Source organism: Meles meles, chromosome 11, assembly GCF_922984935.1.
Source record: "Meles meles chromosome 11, mMelMel3.1 paternal haplotype, whole genome shotgun sequence".
Taxonomy (NCBI): Eukaryota; Metazoa; Chordata; class Mammalia; order Carnivora; family Mustelidae; genus Meles; species Meles meles.
In genome coordinates this window covers 13,109,118-13,136,064 of record NC_060076.1, presented here as the reverse complement: position 1 = coordinate 13,136,064, position 26,947 = coordinate 13,109,118, and the positions used below count along the sequence as shown (strand labels likewise).

At 56.4% G+C, this 26,947-nt stretch overlaps 1 protein-coding gene across 1 annotated transcript in view; it reads left to right on the top strand.

Moving 5' to 3' along the window:
* The first annotated feature begins 518 nt into the window (after positions 1-518).
* The window catches only part of LOC123952790 (DAB2 interacting protein), a 186,478-nt gene continuing 160,049 nt past the window's right edge, over positions 519-26,947 (top strand). Inside the window, exon 1 of the mRNA XM_046022291.1 lies at positions 519-685. Within this exon, the coding sequence (XP_045878247.1) occupies positions 646-685 (40 nt within the window). The 5' untranslated portion in view covers positions 519-645. The remainder of the gene's footprint in view (positions 686-26,947) is intronic.

Genomic DNA, 26,947 nt, shown 5'->3' with positions numbered 1-26,947 from the left:
GTTAAGCCAGCACCTGGCAGTGTCTGGCGTGGAGTAGATGCTCAGAAAAAAAGTTACTGACTAACTGAATGGAGGGATGAGTCAGTTCTGCATCCCCCACACTGCAGGAAATGTCTGTAGAACAGATTTGAGTGGGAGGTTCCAGCAGGGCCTGGGAGAAGCCCCTGGGGTTTGGGCACAGGGTGGCGAACAGAGCCGAGCACCCCCCCCAAGCCCCTCCCACGGGTGGGTCAGCCTGCGCCCACCCCCCACGGACCCCGGGGCCCCAGAGCCAGCTTCCAGATGCTAAGCCCCAGCTCAGCCTCACCTCTTAGCTTTTCCATCTGCACAGCCCCGGCCAGACCCCGCAGCCAGCGTCGCAGGCAGCCAGGCCAATCGTCCCGGCGTCTTCCTATTTTAGACATCTCGCTGCCTCGGTCCCTTCTAATGTTTCCAGCCCGGCTGCGGGGGGAGGAAAAAGAGGTTACTGCTACTTTAAATGTACTGTATGAAGGCGAGGGCTGGAGAGGGGCCTGCTTGCAGGAATACCCAGTCATCTAGTTGGAAAAGCCGCCAGATGGAATACAAAAGGAGAAACCCAGACGCTCATGGAGACAGCCTTGGTTCATAAATCAGGTGGGGCCAGGGGCTGGGGGCCCATTCGCCATGGAGCCCGATTCCCTCCTGGACCAAGACGACTCCTACGGTAAGAGGGCCCCGGCCCCTGCAAAGTGGCAGAGTTGGGGATTTGGCCGCGCTGCTCCGCTGCTCAGCAGACTTTTCCCTGCTTGCTGCAGGAATCCGAGTTGATGCGGGGAGGCCGGCAGGCGGCCGGGCACCGTCTGATCCTGGGGCCTGTGGGTGGGCATGGGTGCTCCGGGGGAGGGGGCACAAGGCGGAAGGGTCCCCCCTGGGCAGGGCCGGGGGCAGCCCCTTGGACTCTGGACATGAGTAGGGTCAGGGGAGGGAGAGGGAGTTTGGGCTGCTTCTGTTTTGCTCTTGGTCAAGAAGGAAAGGAAGGAAGTTTGCAGCCCCCCTGTCTGTCTGCCTTGCTCGGGTCCCTAGGCCTGCCGGGTGCTGTGGGGAATTTAATGAGTGAGATCCTGCAGATAAATATAGATGGACCAGGCTTCAGGAACGTACCCTGTAATTAACGCCCGGCTGAAGGCACGCCCCACTTTGCAGGCCCCCGGGGGCTACCACCGGGGGCTGCTCCCGCTGCCCCTGATGCAGCCTTCGGGGTGGCTGGAAACCCCAGGGAAGATTGCCGGGGACAGTTGCCAGGACGGAGCTCTTGCTGAGAGCCTGGGACAGGACTTGTCAGACTCGGAATGGCTTGGCCGGGGTTAGGTTCTGCAGGCTTGGAGCTCCAGGGACGCAGGGAACAGGAACCCCCACTGCTCAGCCTGGCCAGGGAGCTGCCCGTCAGCTGGCATGCCGGGGCGCCCTGGCTGTCTCTGGGCAATGTGTGCCTGAGAAAAGCAGGAGGGCCAGGGTGCCTGAGGGGCCGAGGCAGGGTGGGGGGACAGCAGATTTGGGGGTTCAGCAGGGAGAAGGCCCTGTTGGCCAAAAAGGGGGCATTGAGAGGTGGCCTCACTCTGGCTTGGAGCTCCTTTGGGGGCCCAGGTCCTCCTGGGACCACAGTTCCTGCGAAGAAAACAGAGATCTCCCTCTGGACCCCGCTCCCACCCCCACCCCTGCCAGGCCTGGTCTCCATACAGACTCAAAGCCAAATTTCCTTCCTTCTGCCGGAGCTCAGCTCTTTCCAGGGAGAGGGGCCCTTTGCCATGTTCGGGGCTGTATCCTCCGGGGAGATTTGGCAAGGCCCAGCCCGTGGACCTGGCACTGCCGAGCAGTCAGGGGACCAGAGGATGTCTGCTGAGTGACCCCCCGCGTGCCCAGCTGTGTGCCACGGGCACGGGTGCAGAAATGATGAGCTAGCTCAAGCTGCAGAAATAGTTTGTGCTTACGGCATGGAGGGAGGAAAGAGAGAAAGAGAGGGAGGGCGGGAAAGGGGAAGGAGGAAGGGACAAAGAGAGGCCCCTGAACTGGAAGAACTCCCAGCCTTGAATGGGAGACAGAGGAATGAAATGAGGCTGGATTGAGTGATGAGTTCCCCGGGGAGTGGGGCACAGACAGTCTGAGATATGCCCCCCGGAAGTGCTCACCTGAAACTTGGTATAGCCTTGCCTGAATGCGACTCTACAGAGGGCACAGACCCTTCGCTGGGGGACCAACCCATGGCCAAGTGAGGCTCTGTATCTTCCAGGGCTCCATCTCCCCACCTGGGACCCAGAACCCCTAACAGCTGTTTCCTGGTTTTCGAGCAGCAGCCTCTGGGCAGGGTGAGGCTGGTACCCTGGAAACGGTGTGCACCCTAACTAAAGGGCCCCATGCATGGGGGGGGCCACCTTGTCTTTACCTGTTTGGGGAGCCTGTTGCTGGTCTTCTGGAAGCTGGTCAGGTCGTAAGGTGCCTAGGAACAAAGAGGAAGAGGCAAAGAGACGGAGGGAGCCTTAGGAAGGAGTTAGGCAGGAATGGAGGAGAGCCCAGGCTCTTACAAGTGATCTCAGGTCCAGCCCAGAGAGGTCTGGCTCCAACCATGCCTGGGAGGCCCAGAGCAGAAGGAGCCTCCTGGACCAGGCCAACGAAGGAAAACCATGTGCTCAGAGTCACTTCCTCTCTATGTAGCTAACTACTTTCAGGTCCTGTGTTAAGTTTTGGGGTTGGAAAGGCAAATGAGACCTTATCTTTGCCTTCATGACATTTCTAGGCTAGGCTGGGAGAGAGGAAAGCACCCTGGTGGGGGAAATCAAGGCACTGTGGAACCCCTCACCCCACATGTGGAGTCCAGGAAGGCTTCCTGGAGGAGATGACTCCTCCACTAAAGAAGTTGATGACTCTTTCCTTCATGAAACCCTTTCTTCACTGGCTGCTGGGAGAGGTCACTCTCCTGATTTTCTCCCACCTATTTCTCAGTCTCTTCTTCTGGCTCCTTCTCTTGAATCCTTACTTTTTCCTGCTACCCACACAGTCCCTTGACCAAGGTCTGCTGCTTCTGCTTCCCTGCATGATCTAACTCTTTCTCCTTCACGCACCCATTCCTTAGACTCTGGTCCTGCTGATCTGAACTTGCTCACAATCATCAAAGTCGTTGTCAGCCCAGGGCCTTTGCACATGCTGTTTGCTTTTCCGGAACACTCTTCCTCTCACTCTTCAGTAAACTAATTCCTCCTCCCCCTCTTGTTCCCAAACTCAACTGAAAAGTCACCTCCTCAGAGAAGCCTTCCCTAAACCATGTTCCTTCGATCCATCAAATGAGCTCTCACTCTTACTTTCTCTTTTCCTTGATATGGTCTGCTCCTATCTGTACAGGACGTTATTGTGTGTGCGCGCACGTGTACTTGAACTCGATGTGTCCCCAAGTCTCTGAGCTCTTGGACAGCTGTTATCCCCCGAGCATAACTCTCTGCCTGGCCCAGAGTAAGCATCCAGCACACATGTTGAATGAGTAAGTGAACAAATTCCGCTGGCCCAGGCAAAGCAGTGAGGAAAGGCATTCCAGGCAGATAGGACAGCAGGTGCAAAGGCCAGAGAAACTTCTGAGGGTTCCTCGACACTTCCAAGGAGTGTGGTGCTTTGGGTCGGGGTTGACAAGCTGAGCTCCTTGGGGGACTTGGAAACTTCAGTGGGTACAGGGTTGGGAGAGGCACAGCTGGGAGTGGGGCTCTGGGCCCCCTTCCATGGCTCAGATCAAGCAAGACTCTCTCCTTTCGTCTGGTGGAGAGCTTGAGCTTCGATTCTGTCCACCTGGTGCTCCAGGAATGAAGGGATTTCAGCCACATCCCAGTCACTGGCGCAAATGCTCTGGAGGGCAGCTCCGTGTTGAGGGGGTCTCGGACGATGGAGCTAAGCGATGCCCTATCGGATGGTCCTGAGGTGAGAGACCATTCGAGCAAGGCCAGTGAGGGGCTGACGTGGCTGGGGGAGTGGCAAACACAGGAGCAGGGGTTTCTTTACACAACAATCCGAAGCGGGAAGGCAGGAAGCAGAAGCCCTCCATGGGCAGGCCTCAGTTTCCCTGTGTGTAAATCGAGGCAAGTCTGCCTGCCTGACAAGTCTGGCGCAGAGAAGCTCTTCCTTCCCATCTTTCCAGTTGCTGAGGAAGAAAACAGGAGGACCCTGTTTTCTCACCCTGTAGAACATTCTCTCGTCAGGTTCTCACGCCGTCCTGCCACTCCTCCACTTTGCCGACGTCGCCTCCCACCCCTGCCCTGTGGCACACCTAGGTGCTTCCCTGATGAGGGCATGTTTTGATCGCCTGGTCGCTAGTCTGACTCCCATTTAAGACCATAAGGTCCTTGAGGGCAGGGCTGTGCCTTGGTTGCCACTGCATTCGCTGTATGAATGAATGAATGAATGAATGAACAAGTGAATGAGTGAATGGCACCTGCTGGATCCCGCCCAGGACGTGCTCTGTGCCCTCAGGCATCATCCCCTGCTCTGGGCGTGATGTTCCCTTCATGGTCGTTTACACCCCACACCCTGGAATGATCCAGCTCTGACCATCTAAGATTCTAAATCCGACTCAGCACTTGGCGCCCTCTCCCCTCCCTGCGGCCCGAGCCTCATCCTGGCTCCCTTCGCCATCGGGCGCCCTGGGCCAGGTCCCTGCTCCTCGCTCAGCCTTGGCTACTTTGTCTGACAAATGGGCAGACTTGGCTGGGCCCTGCCCGCCTCCTTGGCTGTCTCGGGGATTGACAAGGTAAAATCTCATGAGACTGGACACCTGGGGGTGAGGGGGTGGCAGGGGGAATCTGTGGTTCCCAGAGGGAGTTGGGCTTGGACAGATAGCCGGGATCAGTGCTCCGGAAGGGGCTGGTTGCTCGGAAATCCTGGGGGCAGAAGAGGCTTCAGTTTCTTCCTGGTGATAACCAGCGGGGACATCTGCCCCCGTTGAGGGGGTCCCAGTAGGCTGTCAGACAGAAGTGATTTTATAAACTCCCAGTGCTGCAGGTACAACAACCAGGCCTATTTACTGAGGCCCTTTTCCAGGTGAGGCTCCATGCAAGGTCCTTCATGGACTTTGTCTGCTCGAGTCCTCAACACCATAGACCCGTTGCTGTTCGTTCCATTTTCCAGATGAGACAACTGAGGCTCTGGGAAGTTACATGATGGCCAAGGTCATACAAGGTGATTTGAACCCAGGTTGCTCCAGAGCTCAGGACCTTGACTTTGGGGCACTATCTGAGAGCTATATAATTGCCCCCCCCCCCGGCGGCCCCTTCATTTCCCCCCGGCAAATCCTGCCTCCTGGGAGGGTTTGTTGGCATAGCTCTTGGGAGGAGCCCGATGCGGCAGGAGCCATAACCGAAGGCCATACCCACCCAGCTGGGAACGGCGAGCAGAAGCAGCTGTGATGGGACAGGGTCAGTCTAAAGAGAAGGCTATTTTGGGCTAGAAACTGTCAGAGGTCTGATGTCACCACTCGCCAGTCCTTCCCATGAGAGGAGGAACCGATGTATCAGAAGCGGGTTTGCCTCAGCTGGTAACAGATAGACAAAAACTGTAAAAGAACAGCTGTGTGCCCGGCCATGTGCCTCCCTTTCATCATCTGGCTTCCCCTCGCCAGCACCCTGTGGGTTAGAGATGGGGAAACCAGCCCAGAGACGCTGAGTGACTCACCCAGATCACACAGCTAGTGAGTGGCAAAGCCGAGAGTCATGCAGGTTTGTCCCACCCCAGAGCGCATGCTCTGAACCCGTGCCCAATAGGTCCTTCTCTGAGGCCGTGTCTATGAGGGTGGACCACTTGGGAAGGGCATTCAGGCCTGGCCTGCCTCTCAGGACAAGAGCCCCAGACCTCCTCCTGCTCTGCCACTTGGCTAACCCAACAGGTCCTGGGCAAAGGACCTGGGTGGGCCCTCAGCGAGCTTTCACTTCCCTGTCTGGGGAACTGAGTGCTGGCTCCAGGCTGGCCTACCTGGGCTGGGGAAAGAATGCCAGACCCTGATTCCTTCCATCCTGCCCTGGAGCTCTGCCCTGGGCCTGCTGGCCACTGAAGGAACAGGAATAGCCACACTCCCCACAAAGGGGCCCTTTCCCAGGTGGACGAGTGAGGTCAGCGGGGCAGAGTGGGGACCCCATTTACAGAGCACCTAGTACATGCCAACTCTGTGATGTGTTCCACACGGAGTCACCGGCTCCTGGCAGAGGAAGGAGCGACCTCACCATGCACACAAGATAGCCGAGGCTTAGAAGGGCCCACAGACACAGGCTGTAGCGGGGGCACGCAATTCAAACGCAGGAGTCCAAGACTCCTGTGCGTTTTTCCACATTCTAGGCTGTTCGCTGGGCACTCTGGCCCCCAATCCAAAGCCCTTCCCATGCCCAGGAAGGCCCTGCTGGCCAGCCATGCCTGGGCCTCTGACCCTCCCCCGTCGGGCAGGTGGATGGGGGTGGAGCCCCCGCCTTCTTGCCCCATTGCCCCATGGGAGTCTGGGGAGAGGCTAAATCAGGAAAAAATAGTCAATAAAGAAGAACAATGAGGATGGTCGGGAGGGGCTTAAATCATTTATGTGACCAAGCCTCAGCAGCTGGCTGCACAAGAAGGCTAGGAAATGGGGCCCAGGGAGGGGGACGCAGAGGGCAGCCCCGGGTCTGGAGCTGGGCCAGGCAGAGCCAGGAGAAAGCTCAGGAGAAAGGAGCTCCTGTCCCCCAGGGAGTGAGGCTCCTGGTGGGAGGACGGAGGAGCTCCTATTGTTTAGAAAGCAAAGATATCCCCTCTCCCTCCTCTCCACAGGCTTCTGGTGGGCTCCCTCCGGAGGTGCTGTTGGCAAGCACACCCAGGCCTCGGCTTCTGTCCTGGGCTACTTGGCTCTGCTCACAGAGGGGTGGGGAAACTAGTAGCCACCTCCCACGGCTCCCATCTTGAGAGGGCCACGCCAATAGATCATGCCATCTTATAACGTCCAATGGGCAGGTGGGGGCCCCCGAGTGAGGAGGAACCAGGAAACACTCAGGGTCCATCCCACCTCCTATGGATCCTGAAATCTACCCTAGCTCCAGCTCCCAGCCCCCACCTGAGGCCAGGCCCCCCTTTGGACTCCTAGAGGGCTGTCTTACCCCATCCCTGGTCTCCCCATCTCAACCCATGCCCCAAACTCATCCTCGATGTGCAGCCAAGGGGGCCACTCACAGGCATCTTAAAGTCCCACAGAACACCCACTTACTGCAGTCGGATAAAGTGTAAACTCTTTGATACGGCCTCCAGGCAGCCCACCACCTGACCCCAGGTTGGTGCCTCTGCCCTTGTCTCCCGCCACACCCCTTCTTTCTCCCCAACCCCATCTCCATGAATTAATCGCTGCCTTGAATCGCTGTCCTTCTCCTCCTCCCTCACCTTTGCCCTTGCTGTGCCCCCTGCCTGGACCAGTCTTGTAATACAGCTCTCCCTACTGCTTCTCCCCCAACCTGGCCACTCTCACTCATCCTGAGTTCTCCACTCAGGCGTCATCTCCTCCAGGAAGCCCTCCCTGACCACCTTACTGAGCTCAAAGGCACCCTGAGCTTCCCGCTATCCTGTCACACACTGAAGAGTAAGTCCCTTTGCTTTCCTGCTTGTCTCCACCTCTGGGCTGTGAGCTGCTTCAGGAGCCAGACCGCAAACTTGGAGGCTGAGACTGGTGGGGTGGAAAAAGAGGTCAGGATGACTTTGCCTCTGACCCGTGGCAGGAATGTCCACATCAGTGGGGGACGTGAGTGGAAGAGCAGCTTCTCAGTGGGAGTGATGTCCTGGGCTTGCTGTGTCTGAAAGTCCTGTGGGACCATCCGGGGGTTTTCCGTAGAAGGGTCTGTGATGGTCCTTCCAGATGTGACCTCGGGAGAGGCCCCAGCTCAGGGTGGAGGACAGGAGTGGCTGAGGTCTCCTCAGCTGTGTAAGTTCCACTCCCATTCCCAGGCTTTTTGAAACCTTACTCATCTGCCCAGCCAAGGTCTTGCCACCTCCTCCAGGAAGCCAGCCTTGATCAGCTTGGCTGAAGCTGCTTGGTTTTCTCCTTTACCGTACCCTCTTGGCCATTACCGCATCTAGTCCGAAGCATCACATGAGCTATGCCTTGGAAGTCTTCACGATGGGGTCACAACCCTCTGTCTCTTGTAGCCTCCACATTGTCCTGCACAGGGATCCCCCCCACCCCGACAGAATAAAAGGCACGTGGCGCACCCCGGACAGAGTTTCTTCCCAGCAGTCTCAGCCAGTGGGATTCTAGGGAAAATGGAACAGAAGCCTAGAGAGGCTTTGGGTCAGATGGACACAGGCGAGCCGAGGAGGGGGGGTGGGAAGCGGGAGGGGTGGCTTTCTGTCCAATCCGGAAGCGTGTGCCAGGTGGCTAGATCCTCATAACCCCTGGCCCTGAGGCCCTGCAGCCCGTGACCTACATCCCGGCGTGCCTGTGTGTGCGTGGACGCACGCGCATGAAAGCACGTGGAGGGCGTAAGCACGTGTGAGCAGGACAGAATGCCTGCCAGGGGGCCTCTGTCCTGGCTGGCTGTGGGGGTCCCACACCCGCACCCTGAGCTCCCACCGACTCTGCACCAGAACGCGTGGGTCTGTGCTCCAAAAAAGCCAGCTCGAGTTTGCACTGTTCCTGAAGTGGCAGCTGGGGTGTCTGTCCCCCCAGCCCCCACCCCCCCTTCTGCCCTGGACTCTCTCTCCCTTGACCCAAATCTTAGACAAAGGGCCTCCCTTGCGTAGCTAATGATGGGGTGGAGGGCGGCCGCTAGGAGGAGCGGCAGTGGAGGGAGGGGAGACAGCATGCGGCTGTACCAGATGGTAGCAGAGAGGTCGGGAGGGCAGGAGGGTGGGTGGGCTCCCCAGCAAAAGCTGAAGTGGGGGGGTTGCCTTCAGGGCCTGACTCAGGAGCCTTCTGGGGGCTGGCCCAGATCTGTCCCTGCTTTCTCTCCAGAACTGGGAGTGGAACTAGAGAGGTGAGGCCCATCTTTGACCGAATGGCCATGCCAACTCCACGGCCCAGAAGCTAGGGTGCCCAGAAGCTAGGGTTTCTCTTGCCGGCTCTGTGGTGGGTGACAAGGGGCGCCCGTGCTCTCTCTTCTGGAGCTCTTCCCCCATACTGGGCCTCTGATAGCTTGGAGGGGAGGGACAGGGTCCCCCCTCAGTTTCTCTCTCTCTCTTGCTGTATCTCTGTTGTGCTCTGTCTGTCTCTGTCTCTCACTGTCTCTTTCCATCTCTCTGTCTCTCACTGTCCCTCTGTCTCTCTGCCTCCTAGTGATTCTAAGGGGCGACCAACTGCTGAAGTTGGAGGGTCACGGAGCCTGGGAGCTCATGTTTGTTCTCTCTCTCTCTCTCTAGCTCTCACTGAAGTTGACGAACAATGTTATATTGATTTCAGGTGTACGACATAGTGACTCAACAATTACATACATTACAAAATGCTCACCATGAGAAGTGTACTTACCATCTGTCACCAAACAAAATAATTGCAACATTCTTGACTGTAGCTCCCACGCTGTACTTTCCATCCCTGTGACTTATTTCTTGGGTAACTGGAAGTTTGCGCCTCTGGATCCTCTACACCTGTTTCGCCCCCCCAACCCCCCCCCAACCACCTGTTCATTCTCTGGGTTTATGAGTCTGTCTCTGTGCTGTCTTCCCAGAATTCCTAAGACCCCAAGCCACCCCTCTGCTCAACGCAGTGCCCCGTCCCCTGAGCCAGCTTGGCTAAGTTGGGTGGCCGCCCACCTGTGGGAGGTCACAGCCCCAGCAGGAGAAGCTGAGCCCAGGCAGTGACTGGAGAGCTGAGAGGGGAGGCCAAAGAGTCTGGGAGCCAAGAGGGTGGTCACTCTCGTGGCAGGGAGCCACTCAGCCAGGCCTGCTCAGCTTCCGGTTTCTGGTGCTGTGGCCTCAGGGGTCTCCATTCCCCGAAGTCCTTGGCAGCCCAGTGCAAGCTCAGCTTCTAGGGAGAAGTAAGAGGGCAACTAATCCTCGTCCTCTCGGCCCCAAGAGAAGATGGCTGTCCAGGCACACCTTGACAGGATAGACCAGCCAGACAGGGAACAAGGACAGGGACAGGACACCGCACAGCACATGGAACTCTCGCCGGAAAACCCATTTTATAAAGGAGGAAACTGAGGTGCAGACGTGTTTGGTGATTAACTTCTGGTCCAACTACTAGGAAATAGCAGAGCCAGGATTCGAACCCTGGCCCACTGGCTCCAAAGCCACATGGGTCCCACTGTGTGCCAACTCTGAGTGTCCCATGTGCCTAGCATCCCAGGGAGAGACAGGAGGGGCTGTGTCCGTGCTATTGGTGGGGGGGGGCTGGGGTCTCCACTCACCACGCCCACCCATTACATAGATGAGCCAGCTGAGACTCAGGAGGACCAAAGCCACAGGAGCTGATCGGGCGAGGAGAGACATCATTGGGGCCATGTAGTCAGAGACGGATTCTGGAAGGGGCAGCTGGAGCTGGTGCGGGCAGCAGCGGAGAGCCCCCACAGGCAGAGGGGCTGGAGAGAACTGAGATTTAGGTAAGTGGAGGGCAGCAGGGAGGGCACCCTGGCAGGAGAAATAGCAGAAGCAGAGAGGCTGAGGTGGGAGTGAGTGTCTGGCGTGTCCCAGCCTGAAGCATGGGGTGGGGGGTTTTAACCTCAGGCGGGGCCTCTGACCTTGGCACTGGTGCCTCTTGGGGCCGGAGCACTGTCAAGCAGGCTGTCCTGGGCCCTGAAGGATGCCCAGTAGCATCCCAGGCCTCCCCCCACCAGTCGCCAGCAGCATACCTGCCCCCCACCCCAGGACAAGCTGTGGCAACCAAGAATGTCTCCAGACATTGCAAACCGTTCCCTGGGGGATAAAATCCCTTCTGGTTAAGAACCAGTGCCCAGAGTAAGCAGGAGCCCTGGAAGGGAGCTGGGGAGGGACAGGGTCCAAAACTGCCACCAGCGATGGCCTGCACGCCTGCCCTGGGTCCCGGACCCTCAGTGCCCACTAGTTCAGCCTCATCCCATGGCTGACCTGAGGCCAAGTGAGTGCGGATGCCAAGACAGGTGCCCAGCTGAGTGGTGGAACAATAGGGCTTGTGTTTGGGGAAAGGAACCTCCTCCTCTCCCACTGCAGTGTGGGGGGTGGGGAGGCAGTGATCCAAGAGCCAAGTGGAGTTGCAGGACTGGGGCAGGGGCTTGTCAGAGCCAAGAGTTGGATAGAAGGGACTAGAATGGGGTGGGGAAGCTCACTTTCTGCCTGGGTTCCTGTTCACAAACAGAAACCCTCAAATCAGAGCATCCCAGCCAACTGGGATGAAATTTCCAACTTTCTAACCCATCTTGACCCCATGGTCCTGGGGCTGAAGGGGTCAAGGGCTGCGTTCCAGGCTGGGGGCCTGGCCAAGGTGGGAACTCCCTGCAGCCCGAAACCCTTCTTCCCTCCTGTGCGCATGCCGTGTCTCTGAGGGAAACAGGGCTCCCTGGAGAGTGTTGAGGGCAGGTGGAGGCAGGAGTGGGATGAGGGGGAGGAAAGCCCCATCTTCAAGGTCTACCCCTTCCCCAACCATGTATGCAGCTAGACGATCTTCTAAAATGTGCATCTGATCCTCCTTATGGCTCCTGAGACTGCTTGACCCTTAGGAACCAGCCCGCCGCCCTTAGGACAGCCTTTCAAGGATGCTTTTCTCACTCCACCTGCCATGCCCCAACCCCCGCACCCCGCCCCCCCAACCGCCAAGTCCACACTTCAGCCATGTCAAGTGATGGCCAGCCTCCCCGGCCTCTCTTCTGAGCCTGGAACGCCTGCCTCCTCCCAATGCAATGTCCCCAACCTGGGCTAAATCCTACACATACATTGGTGCCCGGGGGTAACCAAAGCCTCCGGAAGGCATTCCCAGGTGCCATGAGTGATGGGCCTGGTGATTGGGAGCACTGATTCCTCCAGAACACAGATGTCCCTGAGCATTGTAGAAGGAAGGATGAGGGAAGGGAGATATTACAAAAAAACAAACCACATTTTTTAGAGAAAGGGGAAGACAGAAGAGAGAAAACAAATAGGCCACAGTGGGAGGGGAGTGGCCTGTCTTCACCGCCACTGCAGAGTGTGCTGGGGTGGGCTGGCCCCGCAGGCGTGTGCAGAGAGGCACAACGGGGTCTTGCTGACATGCCCTTCTTGGATTCGGCCCCTTGACGCCCCTAACAAGGCTGGACAGGTGTTCAGGGGGAGGGGCCCACCCTGCACGTTGTCGGGTATCGCCAGCACTCAGTGGAGCTCAGATTCCTTGGCCCTACGAACCCCAAGTGCCAATAGACTCTGTCCAGACCAGTGGTTTCCCAACTGTCGAAAGAGTCCTGGGGTCCCACGGAGATGCCAAAAGATTGCCAAATCAGAGAGACTTCCCACCTTTGCCCCAGCACAGCTCTGCCCAGAGCAGCTGGCTGTCATCTAAATATTGGCCTTGCCTGAAATTTTTCATTCGAAACGAGGGTTCTGTGGCTCCCCCCGTTTATAAAGAACGCACCTCCTCAAAGACACGGGAAGGCCCAGGCCCGGTGAGGAGCAGACAGGCCGAGGCGCGTCGACCTCCTGGCCCTTCCCACGGGAGTGCTGGGCCCTTGGCTGGAAGCCTAAATGTGAGCGAGTGATTGGAATCTGAAAGTAGGTTTTGTTTGGTGACAGTGAAGAACAGCAAAGGACACTTGGTTTCTGGGGTGGGGGTGGGGGTGGGAAAGAGGAACCGCTCCAGAGCGGAAAGGGAAGAAAGAGCAGAGCTGGGCGGCGTATCTCCACGCTTGCAGTTTAATCACACCTTACCCAGCCCGTCTCCAAAGCGGTTCAGAGACATGGCTCAGACTTCCTGGCTTCAGCCAGAGCAGCAGGAGGGTAGAGAATCGGAGTTCAGAGGTGAAGACTTAACTCCATCTCCTCACTTGACCTTGGCCGAATTAACCCCTTTTGGAGACTCCGTGTCTTCCTCAATAAAATAGGACGACACTCCCATGCAGAGTTGTTGGGAGGGGTGCACGAGAACACAGAGGAGGGGCTCAACAATTCCTGGTAGGCTCAGGATTCTCCCTGGTGCATGAACTCGAGGGAGTTCACAGGCTAAGGTTCAAATCCCAGCTACGCCCCTTCCTAAATGTGTGACTTGATGCAAATTAACCTCTCTACCTCGGTGCCTCGGCTTTCCCATCTGCAAAGTGGGGATCGTAGTGGACACCCACCTGCCTTACGGGAAGTAATGAGTGTATAAGCACGAAGTACCCAGAACAGGGCTGCGTACGTTTGCTATCAATATCTGTATTCAGATAACAGCGGAGACCAGGTCTTGCCGGGGAGAGAGCCCAGAAACGGAGTCAAGGAATCAATGAGATAATGAATGAATTCAAGAAAAATCAGGGTTCTGCGAATGCCTCCAGGTCCTCACCCATTAGTGGCGTCTTCCAGCTGCTGCTCTTGGCTACCATCTCCCTGCCACCCCGCTCCCTGTGGCTCAACCTCGCCCTGCATCTTTCTGCAAACCCGTGGAGGTAGGATTCCCATCCCACCCCTCGATGACTTTGGGTGATAAAGAAGTAACTTCAGCCTCTTTGAATTGAATCTTCTCTCCAGAACGTGTAACAGACCTGGAAATTGGAATTGCCCTGGAGCTGATTATTCTGGGAGGGCACCTCCTGGCATTAAAACTAAATTAGATCAGGTACCTCTGTTATTAGCAAAATAATTCCCGACGATTACAGAATGCGGCCATGAATCCTGATGGCAGATGAACTTCAGGTGACTTACTTGAGACAAATAACTGTGCGGAAATCACAGGCTCATCTCATCGCTTCTCTGTAGCATTGCAGTCAGGTAATTATGCTAATGGTTATAAGAAATCACCTTCTGTGGTCTGGGATTGGGAGGGCTTGAGGCAGAAATGTGTGGGGCGGATATTACCTGCTTCGATCTAAAGTGGCCAGGCGCCATGTTTGGTGCTAAATCGGGCCATTTCTGGGGAGCTGGTTTGGTCCCTTCTCAACCAGGGGAGAAACCTGTTATGCGATCGGAATTGCAGTGGCTTCATTATTCATCTCTTTTCGGATCATCTTAACATAGGAAATTGAATTTGTCTAAGTTCCACTGTTGGGCATGGCAATTCTGAGAAGCAAATTAAGCTGTAAAAGCTCAGGACCTTTGCAGTTGGTTCCGTTCGGCTAATGTGTATCTGTGCCCACTGGGTGCCAGGCTATGATCTAGGCATGCCCAGGGGGAACATGCCAACGTTTGAGAGTGTGTCTGGTGCTCTCAGCAACCTGGCAGAGGTGGTGTGGTCCCCAGTGCAGAGACAAGGAAATGAAGGTTCAGAAACATGAAGTGACTTGCCAAAGGTCCTTCTGCTACTGATCAGCGGACATGATTACTTCCATTCTCCCAGAGAAATCTGGGAGGCTTCCTGGAAGAGTGGACCTGGGGAGGGCATAGTGGGGAGGCAGAGGAAATAGTGGGGCAAACACTCAGAGGCAGGAGATTAAAGGGGGGTTTTAAAGATGGGAGATGGGATGGCTGAGGGTCACACAGTAGAGGACCCCCAATGAGAGCTGAGGGTTTGGATTATGGGAGGGATACCACTGAATCCGAGCAGTACCAAGCTGCACTTTGGTGGGGCCCACTAGTGGGCTGCTGCCAGGACCAGGATAAGAAGGTGATGAAGTAAATAATGGATAATTCTTTGGGATAAGTATGTCCCAAATATTGCACAAGACAAACATATACTAAACAATCATTCAGGGGTGCCTTGGTGGCTCATTGGGTTGGACCTCTGCCTTAGGCTCGGGTCATGGTCTCGGAGTCCTGGGATTAGGCCCTGCATCAGGCTCTCTGCTCGGCAGGGAGCCTGCTTCCCCCTTTCTCTCTGCCTTCCTCTCTGCCTGCTTGTGATCTCTCTCTCTCTGTGTCAAGTGAGTGAATAAAATCTTTTAAAAAAAATCATTCATCAGTTATATGAAATTGACATTTTATTGGGCATCTTGGCTGTCTTCTGGGTATCCTAGCCCAACTGGGTTCTGGGCACAAGCTGTTTCCTCTGCCTTATATGACTTTCCCTTACGGGCAGACCTCCTGGTGAACTCCTATCCATCCTTTGAAGCCCTGTGCTCCTTACTACTCCTGTGGCAACATTTATCATGCACTCTGGTCATTAATTTCTTATGCAATTCTAATATCTGGTCCTCCTTTGAGGAGCCGACCTCACTTCCAGCAGCATAAGAAAAAAAAAAGTTAAGGTCATGACTCACTCTACTTCCTGACCCCATCCCCACCCCCAACTGCCTCCAATTTCTGTTTCTATCTCCAGATGAGCCAGCCTCTCTGCCCCTCCTGAGACCTTGCCTGCTTCTATGAGTAGCAGTCACCCCTCTCACTGGCTCCGGCAAAGTCACAGGCTGTCCTGGGTCCCTCCCACCCGTTGGATACTCAGCAAGTGCTTCCCTTTCTCCTCTGTTGCAGGCTGGATTTCCCGGGGAGCTGCTCTGAGGCTCGGGACAGAGGGGCCGGCAGCGAGGCGGGGCAGAAGGAAAGATGAGCTGCCCTGCATGGGGCCAGGGGAGGGTCTGGAGCAGAGCTGGCCCTCCAGAGCTGTCCTGGCTAGTGTCAAGGGGCTCAGCCCTGAGGGGATCCATCACAGGAAGCAGGACACCCTAGGAAAGGAGTGTCACCTGGGGTGCAGTGGTTTCCTTTGGCAGAGGTCACCCCCAAAGGGAACTGAGAGCTGAGGGCCATTTTGTAACAACCTCCACATGCCTGGGGGAGTGAGTCCTGCATTCTGGAAGCGGGGGTCTGGGCGGCATGTGCCAGCATCCACCAGTCCCCCACCCCAAAACATTCCAAGCTCCTGGGAGCAGCATTCAGGCCCCTCATGCCCCAGCCCCACCTCCTTTGCCTCCGAGGTGTCTCACAGCTGCTTGCTTGGAGTTCCCAGAGCGTGCTGGGTGGCTTCACCTTGCCCTTCTCTTTGCCTGGGCTGTTCCCTCTTTGCCTGGCTGATGTCTCTCTCTGCTCTGTTAAGACACGCTCTGAGGTCATCTCCTTAGAAGACTTTTCTGGAGCCACCGCTCTGGCCCACCAGCCCAGCCCTCCCCCCGCGCCCCCCGCAGGTACCCACCCACCTCCGGCAGTCATGAGCACTCCGGGAGCTCCTCAGGTGCGGGCCCCAGGGTCCATGAGCAGCCTGGACACTCCGGGAATTCTCGGACGGCAGAGAGGGTGTGCCAGAAACCACAGAGGGGGAACCATAGCTTCCAGGCTGACCACACCGGGCAGGGCTGTGCCCCTTGGAACAGTGCCGCCCTGGGAACCAGAGCCTTTCTCCCTGCCAGCATCATCAACTTTCTTCCACGCACCGTGTCCCACTCCAGCTGCTTTCTCTTGAGGTATCTAAATCTTCAAACACCCCAGAGCTGGAGTGAGGTTTTGCACATCGCCACTGCGGCTTCCTGTGACCTCAGTGCCCTGCATGCACACAAGAACAGAGCTCCCCTTGGTGCCCTCCTCTCCCTCCATTCACGGCACCCCTGCCCTGGGTTCCTGGGGGTCTGGGGCTTTATCACATGATCCATGCTAAGGCAGACCTTAAGCTGGGCAGGATTCCCACCTTGCATGGCCATTTGCATGGGACAAAGTGGCAGCAGTAGCCCATGTCCGCATCACGAGGGTAATATGACATTGTCCAGTGTGATCTGGATTAAAGAGGATCGGCTCATGAGTTCAGAAAATCTCATCCGAGCCCATGAAGCGCACAGTGCTGTTCTTTTCCAAGGACCGCACTGCCCTGCCGACTTTGTGTATTTGTTTCTCCCACAGCATGCAACACTGGCCAGCTCATCTTCTAGGGTGTGGACCATAAGCAATTTGCCATCCTGTATGTCGCCTTGATGGAAGCTCCTGACAAGCAGACATATGTGGATTTTGCGTATATGCTGTAGACGACGCATTTGGTAGTCTCAGACGCGTCCCTGGGGAAGGTGCCGCAGGCTCTGTCGCCCCTGCAGATGGAAGCTGGCAAGGAAAAGACGGGTCCAGATTGAGATCCCTGGGCTATGTGTAGAACAGATTGGAGGGGGCCAGAGTGGACGTGGAGAGACGGGGAGGAGGGCTGTCGGTTCTGAAATGCTGTGCAGCCCTCCACCCCTGGGTAGCGCAAAGGACTGGAGGAAGGAGCACCAGAGGCACTAACCTGGGGCACACTTCTGACCCTCCCACCTCCTGGGCCGACTCCCTGCTGCTTGCTTTTGTGCAGAGCCGGAGGACACTCCCTGGCATTTATTTCTAGCCTCCTTCTTCCGTGGTGGGTAGCCCAGTTGGGTCCCTTTCACCTTCCCCTGCAAATATCTTCCTCTTGGCCAATAGTCACATAATTGCTACCTGTTCCCAAAAATGGGGTCATGCATTTTGCCTCTATTACCTCATTGACTCTTCATGAGAACCCTTTGCAGTCAGCCCTAGCCACCGTCCTGTGCAGACACAGAAACTAGGGCTCAGAATGAGGTAGCAGCGTGCCGTCTCCTGCCCAGCGGACACGTGGCTCAGCGGAGAGGGGATCCCCGGTCTTTCCGACCCCAAAGGTCACATTGCATCCCCAACACTCCATGAAGACCAGGCAGTCCATCTGCAAAGTGGGATTGCTCTCCTTTTGAGAGTTTGACATGACCCTTTCTTGTCTGTGAGCATTTGGGCAAGTGGTTGCCCCTTTATTCATTCATCCAGCCGTCCTGAGGCCAGGCCTTATGTAGGTAGCCAGGCTGCAGGGGTGGCTCAGACAAGGTTGGTGACCTGGAGGAGCTCCCAGTCCGCTCAGGGAGGGCACAGAGCCATAACCAGGTGCAACAGGGTACAACACGAGAGACGCGGACAGCAGGGTGGGTGGATGTGGTGAGAGTCGTCTGCCTAGAGAGTGGACGAGGCGCTCGCAGGGGTTCCCCATGGGCTTAAAGGCCAGTGCTGGATGACAACAGAAGACGGGGAGGACAGACACTCTAGGAAAAGTTAACAGTCTGTGCAAAAGGCACTGAGGCGGGAGAGAGGCTGGGGGGGTTGGGAGATTCTGTTGCATGGGGTGGGGGAGTCTCAGCTGGCTAGGACTAGGGAACGCAGGATCCCGGGGGAGTTCGAGGAACAGGCTATACGTGTTCTCAAGTCTTACTGAGCACTTTGCCGTGAGTCAGACTTTGGTCTGATCACTTCACAGACATGATGGTCATATTATTGAAATGAAGAAACTGAAGTTCAGAGCACGACTGCGTTTATGGGGATTTTATGTTTTATACTCTCCTGCTTGTTCTGTATCTTTAAAAAAGGTTCTGAAGAGTAAAGCAAACACCCTTGACCCAGGTCAAGAAATAAAACCTTACCAATATCAACAAAGCCCTGTCCCCCCACCCTTCGTGTCTCCCTCCCTGCCCCCCGCTAGGCAAACACCTCACTAAATGGTATACTTGTCATTCCTCTGAATTTCTTCAGACTGTTACCAAACATGTGCATTCCCAGCAATATGTGGTATCATTCTGTTTTGCATGTTTTAACAATCTCTAGGAATGCTGTCTTCCAACGTGGTCTTCTCCAATGTGCTTCCCATCTCCCCACCAACTTATGATCCATAAGGAGCCCCCACCGATGTTCGCGGCCGTACAGAATTTCATGGACTGGTCCACCATTTCTTTGTGCCTTCTGCTGTTGGACATCAAGGCTGCCTAAGATTCTTTACGAGGGTAAACACTGTGGCCGTGAGCAAGTCCCAGGTTTATCCCAGAAGCCAAGTACTCTGGGTCACCGGGGTACGTAACTCCATCTTCAACGTTTCTAGACACTGTCAGATTATTCCCCAGAATGGGGCACTCATTCCCCCCCACCACCACAGTGTAGGAGAGAGTTCCCTGTGCCTTATATCTTCATCCACATTCTGCCTTCCTGCCTCTTTGGTTTTTGCCAATCGCACAGGTGTGCAAGGGTACATCTCTGGGGTTTGACTTTGCATTTCTCTGAGGAAGAGTGAGGCTGAATGTCTTTTCATATGTTTATTAGCCGGTTTCCCTTCCTCAAATTGCCTGTTCATACATTTTACTCCCATTTTCTCTTGTTTCTTTTGAAAATTGATTTGTAGAAGATCTTTGTATGTTTTGGAGATTGTGTTCCAAATATCTTCTTTTGACAGACAAGAATTTTACACTTTTTTTAAAAAATATATTTTATTTATTTATTTGGCAGAGAGAGAGAGAGATCACAAGTAAGCAGAGGGGCGGACAGAGAGATAGAGGAAAGCAGGCTCCCCGCTGAGCAGAGAGCCCAATGCAGGGCTCAATCCCACGACCCTGAGATCATGACCTGAGCTGAAGGCAGAGAGTTAACCCACTGAGCCACCCAGGGCCCCATGAATTTTACACTTTAAAAAAAGAAAAAAGATTTTATTTATCCATTTATTTCAGAAAGAGAGAGAGAGAAAGAGAGAACGAGAGAGAGCATGAGCTGGGGGAGGGCAGAAAGAGAAGGAGAGGATCCCAAACAGACTCAGTGCTGAGTGGAGGAGCCTGTCATGAGGCTTGATCGCAGCACACTGAGATCATGATCTGAGCCAAAACCACGAGTTGGAAGCCCAACCGACTGAGCCACCCAGGCGCCCTGAGTTTTATCCTTTAATTAAGTGTATCAATCTTTTCCTTGATGGTTTGTTCTTTTGAGGTCTTTTTTTTTTTTTTTTTAAGATTTTATTTATTTATTTGACAGAGAGAGAGAGTGAGCACAAGTAGGGGCAGCAGGCAGAGGGAGAAGGAGAAACAGATTCTGGGGAGCCTGATACGGGGCTTGATCCCAGCACCCTGCGATCATGACCTGACCTGAAGACAGATGCTTAAAGACTGAGCCACCCAGGCGCCCCATGCTTTTGGGATCTTTAAGAAATCTTCCCCTATTACACAGGTTCTTTGTGTTTAAGTCTTTAATCCACCTGGAATTGATTTTTTTTAGTGCAAGGTGTGAGGTAGGATTTCGTATCTTTTTTCCACAATGTGGATATCCAGTTACTCTAAAAAATCCTTTATAGAAAAGCCTACCCTTTTCCCAGTGACATGTAGCACCACTCTTGCCGCATACCAGGTTTCCATACATGTGTGAGTCTATTTTGGCAGCCCTTGTTCTAGTCCACCAGCTTCTTGGTCTCTCCTTGGGCTAGTATCACACAGTCTAGCTGTACCTTATCAGGGGCTAAGGTGCACCTTCTCCCTTGAACTAGAAGAGCTAGTGGCTTCCTCAGAGCAGATCTCCATCTTCTTCATCTTTGAATTTCTTCATTTCTCGTTATTGGGGCATGCCCCTCCGGTGTTTTTTTGTTTGTTTGTTTGTTTGTTTTTTTAACAAAGCCTTTCTCAGATGCTATCTCTGGGGCTTCTCTGACTCCTTTATGCAGAAAGGAAACTGAGACACAGAGGTGAGAAGACTTGCCAAGGTCATACAATCAGAAGGTGTTGGGTGAGGGTTTCTGTAGGATCTCGAAGCCACCCGGTCCATCTATCCCATCTTGCCTAGGCTCAGAAGACCTCTAGACCCTCTGGCTAATCTGATACGGGATTTTCACTTTTCCTTCTTTCAGCAAAGTAGCTCCTGAGTCCGGGGAGTGTGCCAGATTCTGCCGGTGCTGGGGACCCGATCGCATGGCTGGGGGTCTCCTCCCCGTGCTGGACACCAGTAGGAAGGGTGGGCGTTTTATGGGAAATCAGCAAAGCCTGCAGGAGGAAGGCAGGTGGAGTTTCAGAGTCAATTTAAAGAGCCCCACGCTGGGCGTGCACTTGGGGCCCAGGGCTGCCTTCAGAGAGGACGCCGGCTTCCTGGCTTCCCGGGGGAATTAGAGACGTCCTCCCGCCCTCCCGCCTCGAGAGGCAGGAATGCGAAGGATCAGCTTTCAGCAGAGCTGCGGCTGCCTTTCCCGGGAGCTCCCGGTGCAGGCCCTTCCCGAGCGGCCGAATTAACTGGTTCTGTCTGTCCAACTGGGAGAACAGCTCCAGCTAAAAATAGCGCCCTGCCCTGCGCTGGTCGCCGGGAGCCGGGGCCGCGACCGTGGGAGTCCGGGCCGCGACAGTCCAAGGAGCCCGGGGAGCCCGGGACGTCCCATCCCGGGCCTGGCCCGGTCCCAAGCCCCGAGGCCGCGGCGGAGGCCGCGGGCAGAGCGCTGTCCCCACAGGTGCCGCCGAGGGTGGAAGGCCGGCGGGCGAGGGAGCGGCCCCGGCCGTGCGGGATGGGAGCGGGCGGCGCGGCCTCCCGCGCGCTCGCCTGGGCCTCCCTGCCCCTGCTGGGGCCTCCGGCCGGCGCGCTCTGCGAGGACACGCTTTGCTGCCGAGGTAAGGCAGGGCGGGCTGCCGGCGTGCCCTCCCTCTTCCCGGCCCTTGCCGGCGCCTCCTTCTCCTTCCCCACCCCAGGTCCGCGGGGGGCGAGCGAGGGAGAACCCAGGTGTCGGCGCCGGGCTCTGGAGGGGAGCCAGGCGCCCTCCGCAAACTCACCTTTGGTTTGAAAAAGTCGCAGTCTCGCCACCACGACCGAGAAGGTTTCGTCTCCTTTTGGCCTCTCAGTCTTCCTATCTGGAAAATGAAACAATAGAATCGCCAAGCTTTAATATGTGTTGTGACCCCAAGAGAAGTTGGGGGACCCGCTGCAGCGGATCGCAAGCGCCTGGAGACGTTTGCTCGAATCCGGACAGGATTCTCGAGGGTTTCTGTTGGTGGGAGGGCTGGTCGCGCCTTGCCTGTGACCTTCCCTCACCCTGCCATCCGCCCAGAGCTCTGCACCTAGCATCAGCCCGCGGCCCCGCCGTCGGAGACTGAGGCAAGCTCGCCGCGAAGTTTACGGGGTCAGAGGACGCGCGAAAATCCTTGAGGGAGAAGAGGATGTGGAGTAGAAAAGGAGTGAACCAAGCAGAGTCGCAGTCCACTCCTCAGACCTGTACCCCATAGCCCCCAGGCTAAAGCCGGGATTTTGTCTTTGACATCCTAGGGGCTGGGGAAGGAGCGCAGTCCGGCCGCACAGAGGGCCTCCGCAGGCTGGAGGAGACAGCGGCGCGCTAGACCCGGCCGGGTAGGCGTGGGGGGTGGGGTGCCCAGCCTAGATCCCGGGTCCAAGCCGGGAATGGGCGGACGGCGCCGAGAGCCGAGGGGATCGCCCTGTTCAGTCTGGCAGTGTGGCCGGGGCGAGGTGGTTTGTAGTGGGGTCGATTGGCCAAACAGGTGCGCCCCCGCCCCGCCCCTCCCCGCCTCTGCTCGGTCTGGGCCGGGCGGGCGGAGCTGCGGGTGGCGGGGCCTGCGATTGGCGGGGCTGGGCCGGCCGGGTGGCCTGGGGGAGCCCTGCAGCCAGAGCACCGCCGCGCAGGCGGAGGCACGGAGCCCGCCGGAGTGCGCTCCTGCCCGGCCCCGCCGCCTGCTTGGCCCGCTCCGCCTGCCTGGCGCTACGGAAACTTTCCTGCGTCCCCGCGACCCCGCCACCTCGTGACCCTGGTCCGGTGTGCAGCTGGGGCTCCGGCGCCTTCGGGATGTCAGAGCCCAGTGGCCCGGCCGGCCCATAGAGGTAAGAGCTGGGGCCCCCGAGCCGGTAGGAGGGGGTCCCCGGGGCTTGCAGGGTCCCAGAGGCACTTGAGGTTCGAGAGGATCTGGGGGACCTAACGGGAGTTATGGGGGTATCAGACTGAGGAGTGGGCTGCGGCTTTGCTTTTCTACCCTACAGTCCCCCTGTGCCGTCAAACGGCCTTTTTGAGGTGCGTTGACCCTTTAAACTTCCCGGGGCGCCCAGCCTAAATCATTGGATCCTTGGGGGGAGAACGGCGCGCTCCAACAAGGAAGGCCCCCCGCCCCGGTCAGGGGCCTGCAGCCCGCAGGGGTTAGGGCGGCGGTTTTCTCCAGCCTCCCCACCGGAGCGCTTCCAGTGGGCTCCCCAGACTTAAGACCCTCCTCAGCTCACCCTGGGGGCTGGTGGTTGAACAGCAACTCCTCCCATCCCAGAGCCAGTCACCCTGGGGCACCCAAGTTTGAGGTGTTGTTTTGTTCAACCAGTAGCCACTCCTCGGTGTTGAGGGGGCGGGGTCATTGAAGAGAGGTCTGTTTTTGGTTTCCTGGGCTGCCCTGACCTGTGAGCTAAACAGGGTAGGAAGAGGGACCAAAGGCACTTAGGTTCCAGTTCCCAGCCTGGTGGAAACGATTGGGATTTCTGGTTTCCAGATGCTCCATTCTTCTGAGCTGTCTGGCTTGAGTCATATGGAAACTGAGCACCCCCCCCCCACTTCTGCTATTTAGGGGTGAAATTAATTTTGATTCGAATTTAATTTTAATTGAGGCTGGGTGAGTAGGTAGCTTGTCGCCTACGCGAGTCATTGTCTTTAACATTATTTCCCCTCTGTCAAAACCAAACATCTTTTCTTGACCTAAGACTATGCAGCCAAGGGTTCAAACCAAATCAGGCACCAGCTCTGAGGCCCAGAGAACTTGGGCGTAAAGCCCAGTCCTGCCACTCACTAGCTGTGTGTTCTTGGGGAGTTTACCTAACCTCTCTGAGCTCAAAAGTCTCACCCCAGGGGGATGTAGTGAGGATTTTGAAAGATAAGGCATGGAAAGCACCTGGCTCATAGGACAACAGCCTTAGGCTCCAGTCCGTATCCCGGAGCTTGGGCCCTCTTGCAGCCTGAGCCACCCAGACCCCACTGTGCCTCAGTTTCCCCTCCACTCAAAAGTTGGTACGAACCAGCCCCCTCTTAACCAGCTCTTCTGAGAAAAGTGCACAGATGCACATATCCTCCAAGGCATATGATTTCACTATGTTTGCAGGCCTCGATTTAAGACAGCCCTATCCATCCCCTCCTTACCAGGAACTACTCAGAAGGCAGAAGCCTTTCTATCCACCACTGGCCTCTCTCCATCCCTTTTGGATTTGTGGAGGTAAAGGTTGTAAAGGACAGGACAGAGCAAATGTCCAAATTAACCAGCACTATAGGGAGAGGGACTGACCTGTAGAACCTAACCCAAAGTCACCTTCAAGAGCACCAGGCCACCCCCTCCCTTCTTCCTTCCCTGATGCGGCGTCTCCATCTGGTGAACATCTCGGTGTCTTCTTAGCTGCCATCCTCTAGTGACAGCCCAGTAGGCAGCTGGTTTCATGATGGGCCAACTCCAGTCTGATAACAAATTCTTCCAGTTTGGAGCAGAGAGCTCTGTGTCCCCGTTACTTCTACCCACTGGTTCTGGTTCAACCCTTTAGGTGTCTCCTCCTGGCTCAGCGATGCCCTGTGGTCCCCCGGTGCCTGGTGCTCGGTTCCTTCCCTTAGGCATTTGATACACAGAACTGAGTTTGGCTGTGACGGTGACACTGTTTTTTGAGTGTTTATGAGTGTTTGTTTTGAGTGTTTTGAGTGTTTATGATGTGCTATGTCCCGTGCTGAGCGCTTTACACATATTATTTCCTTGCATCCTTAAGACAACAGCTTGAGGTGGATTCTTTTCTTGCCCTCCTTTTGGTTTAGAGAGGTCACGAAATTTGCCCAAAGTCATATAACCCATAAGGAGCTGAGGTGCATCCCAAACCTGGCATCTGCCTTTGGAGCCTGCGCTCCTACTGGTCCTTTTTGTCCTGTGCTGGTCCGTGTCGTGTGCACGTGCGGGTGTTCACCCGGGCCTGTGGTGAGTGCTGATGGTGTTTCCTCACAACCACCTGGGGCACCTGTTAAAATGCAGATTCCACATCTCCACGCCAGGGCTAGGCAGCTGCACTTTGAAAAATTCGCGGGGCCGTTCTCACGCACCCCACATCCTGGGAACCCGGGCTCTCAGATGTGCTTCGGGAGAGAAGTGGGATATGGGTCCCTGGTGATCTAAAGTCAAGCCTTGGCTCTACTCTCTTCAGCTGGTTAGTTTTCCTTTCTGGGGCTTTCTCCCGACTGTAAAATGGACAGGATGTTATGCCCACTGGTGGGGCGATGGCTGTCTGGGTGGATGTCAGGCATGACGGGGAGGCCCCTGGAGGACTGAGGCCACTCCCGCCATAGGAAGAGGAACGTGGCAGCAAGCCTGTGGCTCCCAGGCTCCCGCTCACCCCACCTCCCCTCAAGGCCTGTGACCTCTGCTTTCTAGAAGGATTAGTGTACCTTGGGTGAGGAACTTGTACTCATATTTCTTAGCTGGGGTGGAGAGGTGGGCAGGATTCCCCCCCCCCCAAAACACACACACACATCCCCTTCATGCTCCACGGCCCCATGATGACCTCAACCAGGAGGAGCTGGGGGGCCTCTTGGGAAGGGGAGAGGGGAGGGTCTGCCATGCGTTCATCTGGGTTGTAAATCCAGTAGCCATCCACCCCTTCCCCTGGAGGGCTGCTTTGCCGGCCGGTGAGCAGTTCTGGGGAGATGTCTGACTTAGGGCTGGCTGGGCTGGGCTGGCTTCCTGGAGGGGTGAAGGTAAGCCAGTAGTCCCAGGCCGCGGCCGTGTCCCCGTCCTGACTGCCTGGCTCGGCTGCATGCAGAGCTCTCGTTCCGCCTCCGTTCTGTTTGATCCTGCGGAGAGCTCGGACTTACCGAACACCCATTTCATGCAAGAGTCGCTAGAGTCCAGGAAGCTGCAGGGGCACGTCCCAGGCTCTGATGTCTGCGTGCATAAGGGAAGGTGATAAAGCCAGAACTCGAACCTAGGCCCCTTGACAATAAGTACAGGCCTTTCGTGCAATGTATCCGCCGACATATCTGGTTCTGCCGCCCCACCTGGGCCTGGCTTTGGTGCAGATCCCTCCTGGGGGCTTGAAGATCTGTGTCCTGGCTGGGCCACCATTGGGTCGTGTGATCCTGGGCAGAGCTGGTCATCTCTTAAACTTTTAGTTTCCTTGTCTGTAAAGGTAATGTGAGGGTTGGGGAGTGGGGGGAATGGTCAATGGCATCACTGAGATTCCTTCTAGTCTCAATACTCATGGGTGACTCTTTTCTTTTCGGCCTTTCTGGGGAGGGGGTTCCATGACGGGCTGGGGCAAGTGAGATGTTGGGTTGGGTTGGAGGAGTACACTGGCTTGTTGTGAAGCCAGTCAGTGAGGCTCTGTGGGCTCATGTCTAGGGGGCTCAGGGAGCTGGGGCAGGGCACGGGCAGCAGGAGGGAGCTCCAGGAGTGGTCAGGGTGCTCACCTCTGGAATGAAACCGTAATCAGCACTCTGAGCATTGCAGGAGGGTGATGATGGCCGGGCCTGTGATAGGGAGCCGAGCGGGAGCGTGGGGCCCCCTCAGCCCAGCAGAACCCCACCTCGGCCCCTGAGAGCCTTTGCTGAGAGGCCAGGATGGTGTGGGGTGGTCTCTTGCCTCCCTCCCAAGCCACCACGTGTCTCTCCCCTGGGCATCCCCAGCATTCCTTGAGGCCAGCCCCTCCCAGCTGGGGTCTGTGCCAGCCTGGCTAGAGGCTCACTCTGGGGCAGAGCTCACTCTGTCGGCTTGTTCAGGGAATCCGGTTGCCTGTGCTCCACGCCCGGGGGAGCCCCCAGCAGCCCAGCTTCCTAAATTGGGGTCTTGTTAACTCCAGCCTCCACCAGCCTCCTGCCCTCAGCTTCCCTCCATGCTGTTTCTTCCTCCCTCTGTGGGTTGGGGGGCTCCCTGTTACCCACCTGCAGGATCAAACCCACATTCCGTGCCCACTCCAACTCTCCTCCCTGCCTGTTCTGCCTCTGCTCTCCAGGCTGCCTGTGTCCCGGTCTCTGCCCATGACTCCTGGATGTCCTTCTCTCATGGCCACTGCTTCACTGCGCCAATTCTTCCTGCCCCTCTGGGTCTGGCCCAAATGTCACCTTCACTTGGTCTCATCACTCCACTAATGGTGAGCCCTCCCGCTGTGCAGGCCTGGCTTGTAGCTCCTACCAGCCGCCTTGCCTCATAGCTGGTTGTCAGCTTGCCTGTCTTCCAAGACAGGCTCTGAGCTTCTTAAGCGCAAGCCCCGGGCCTTA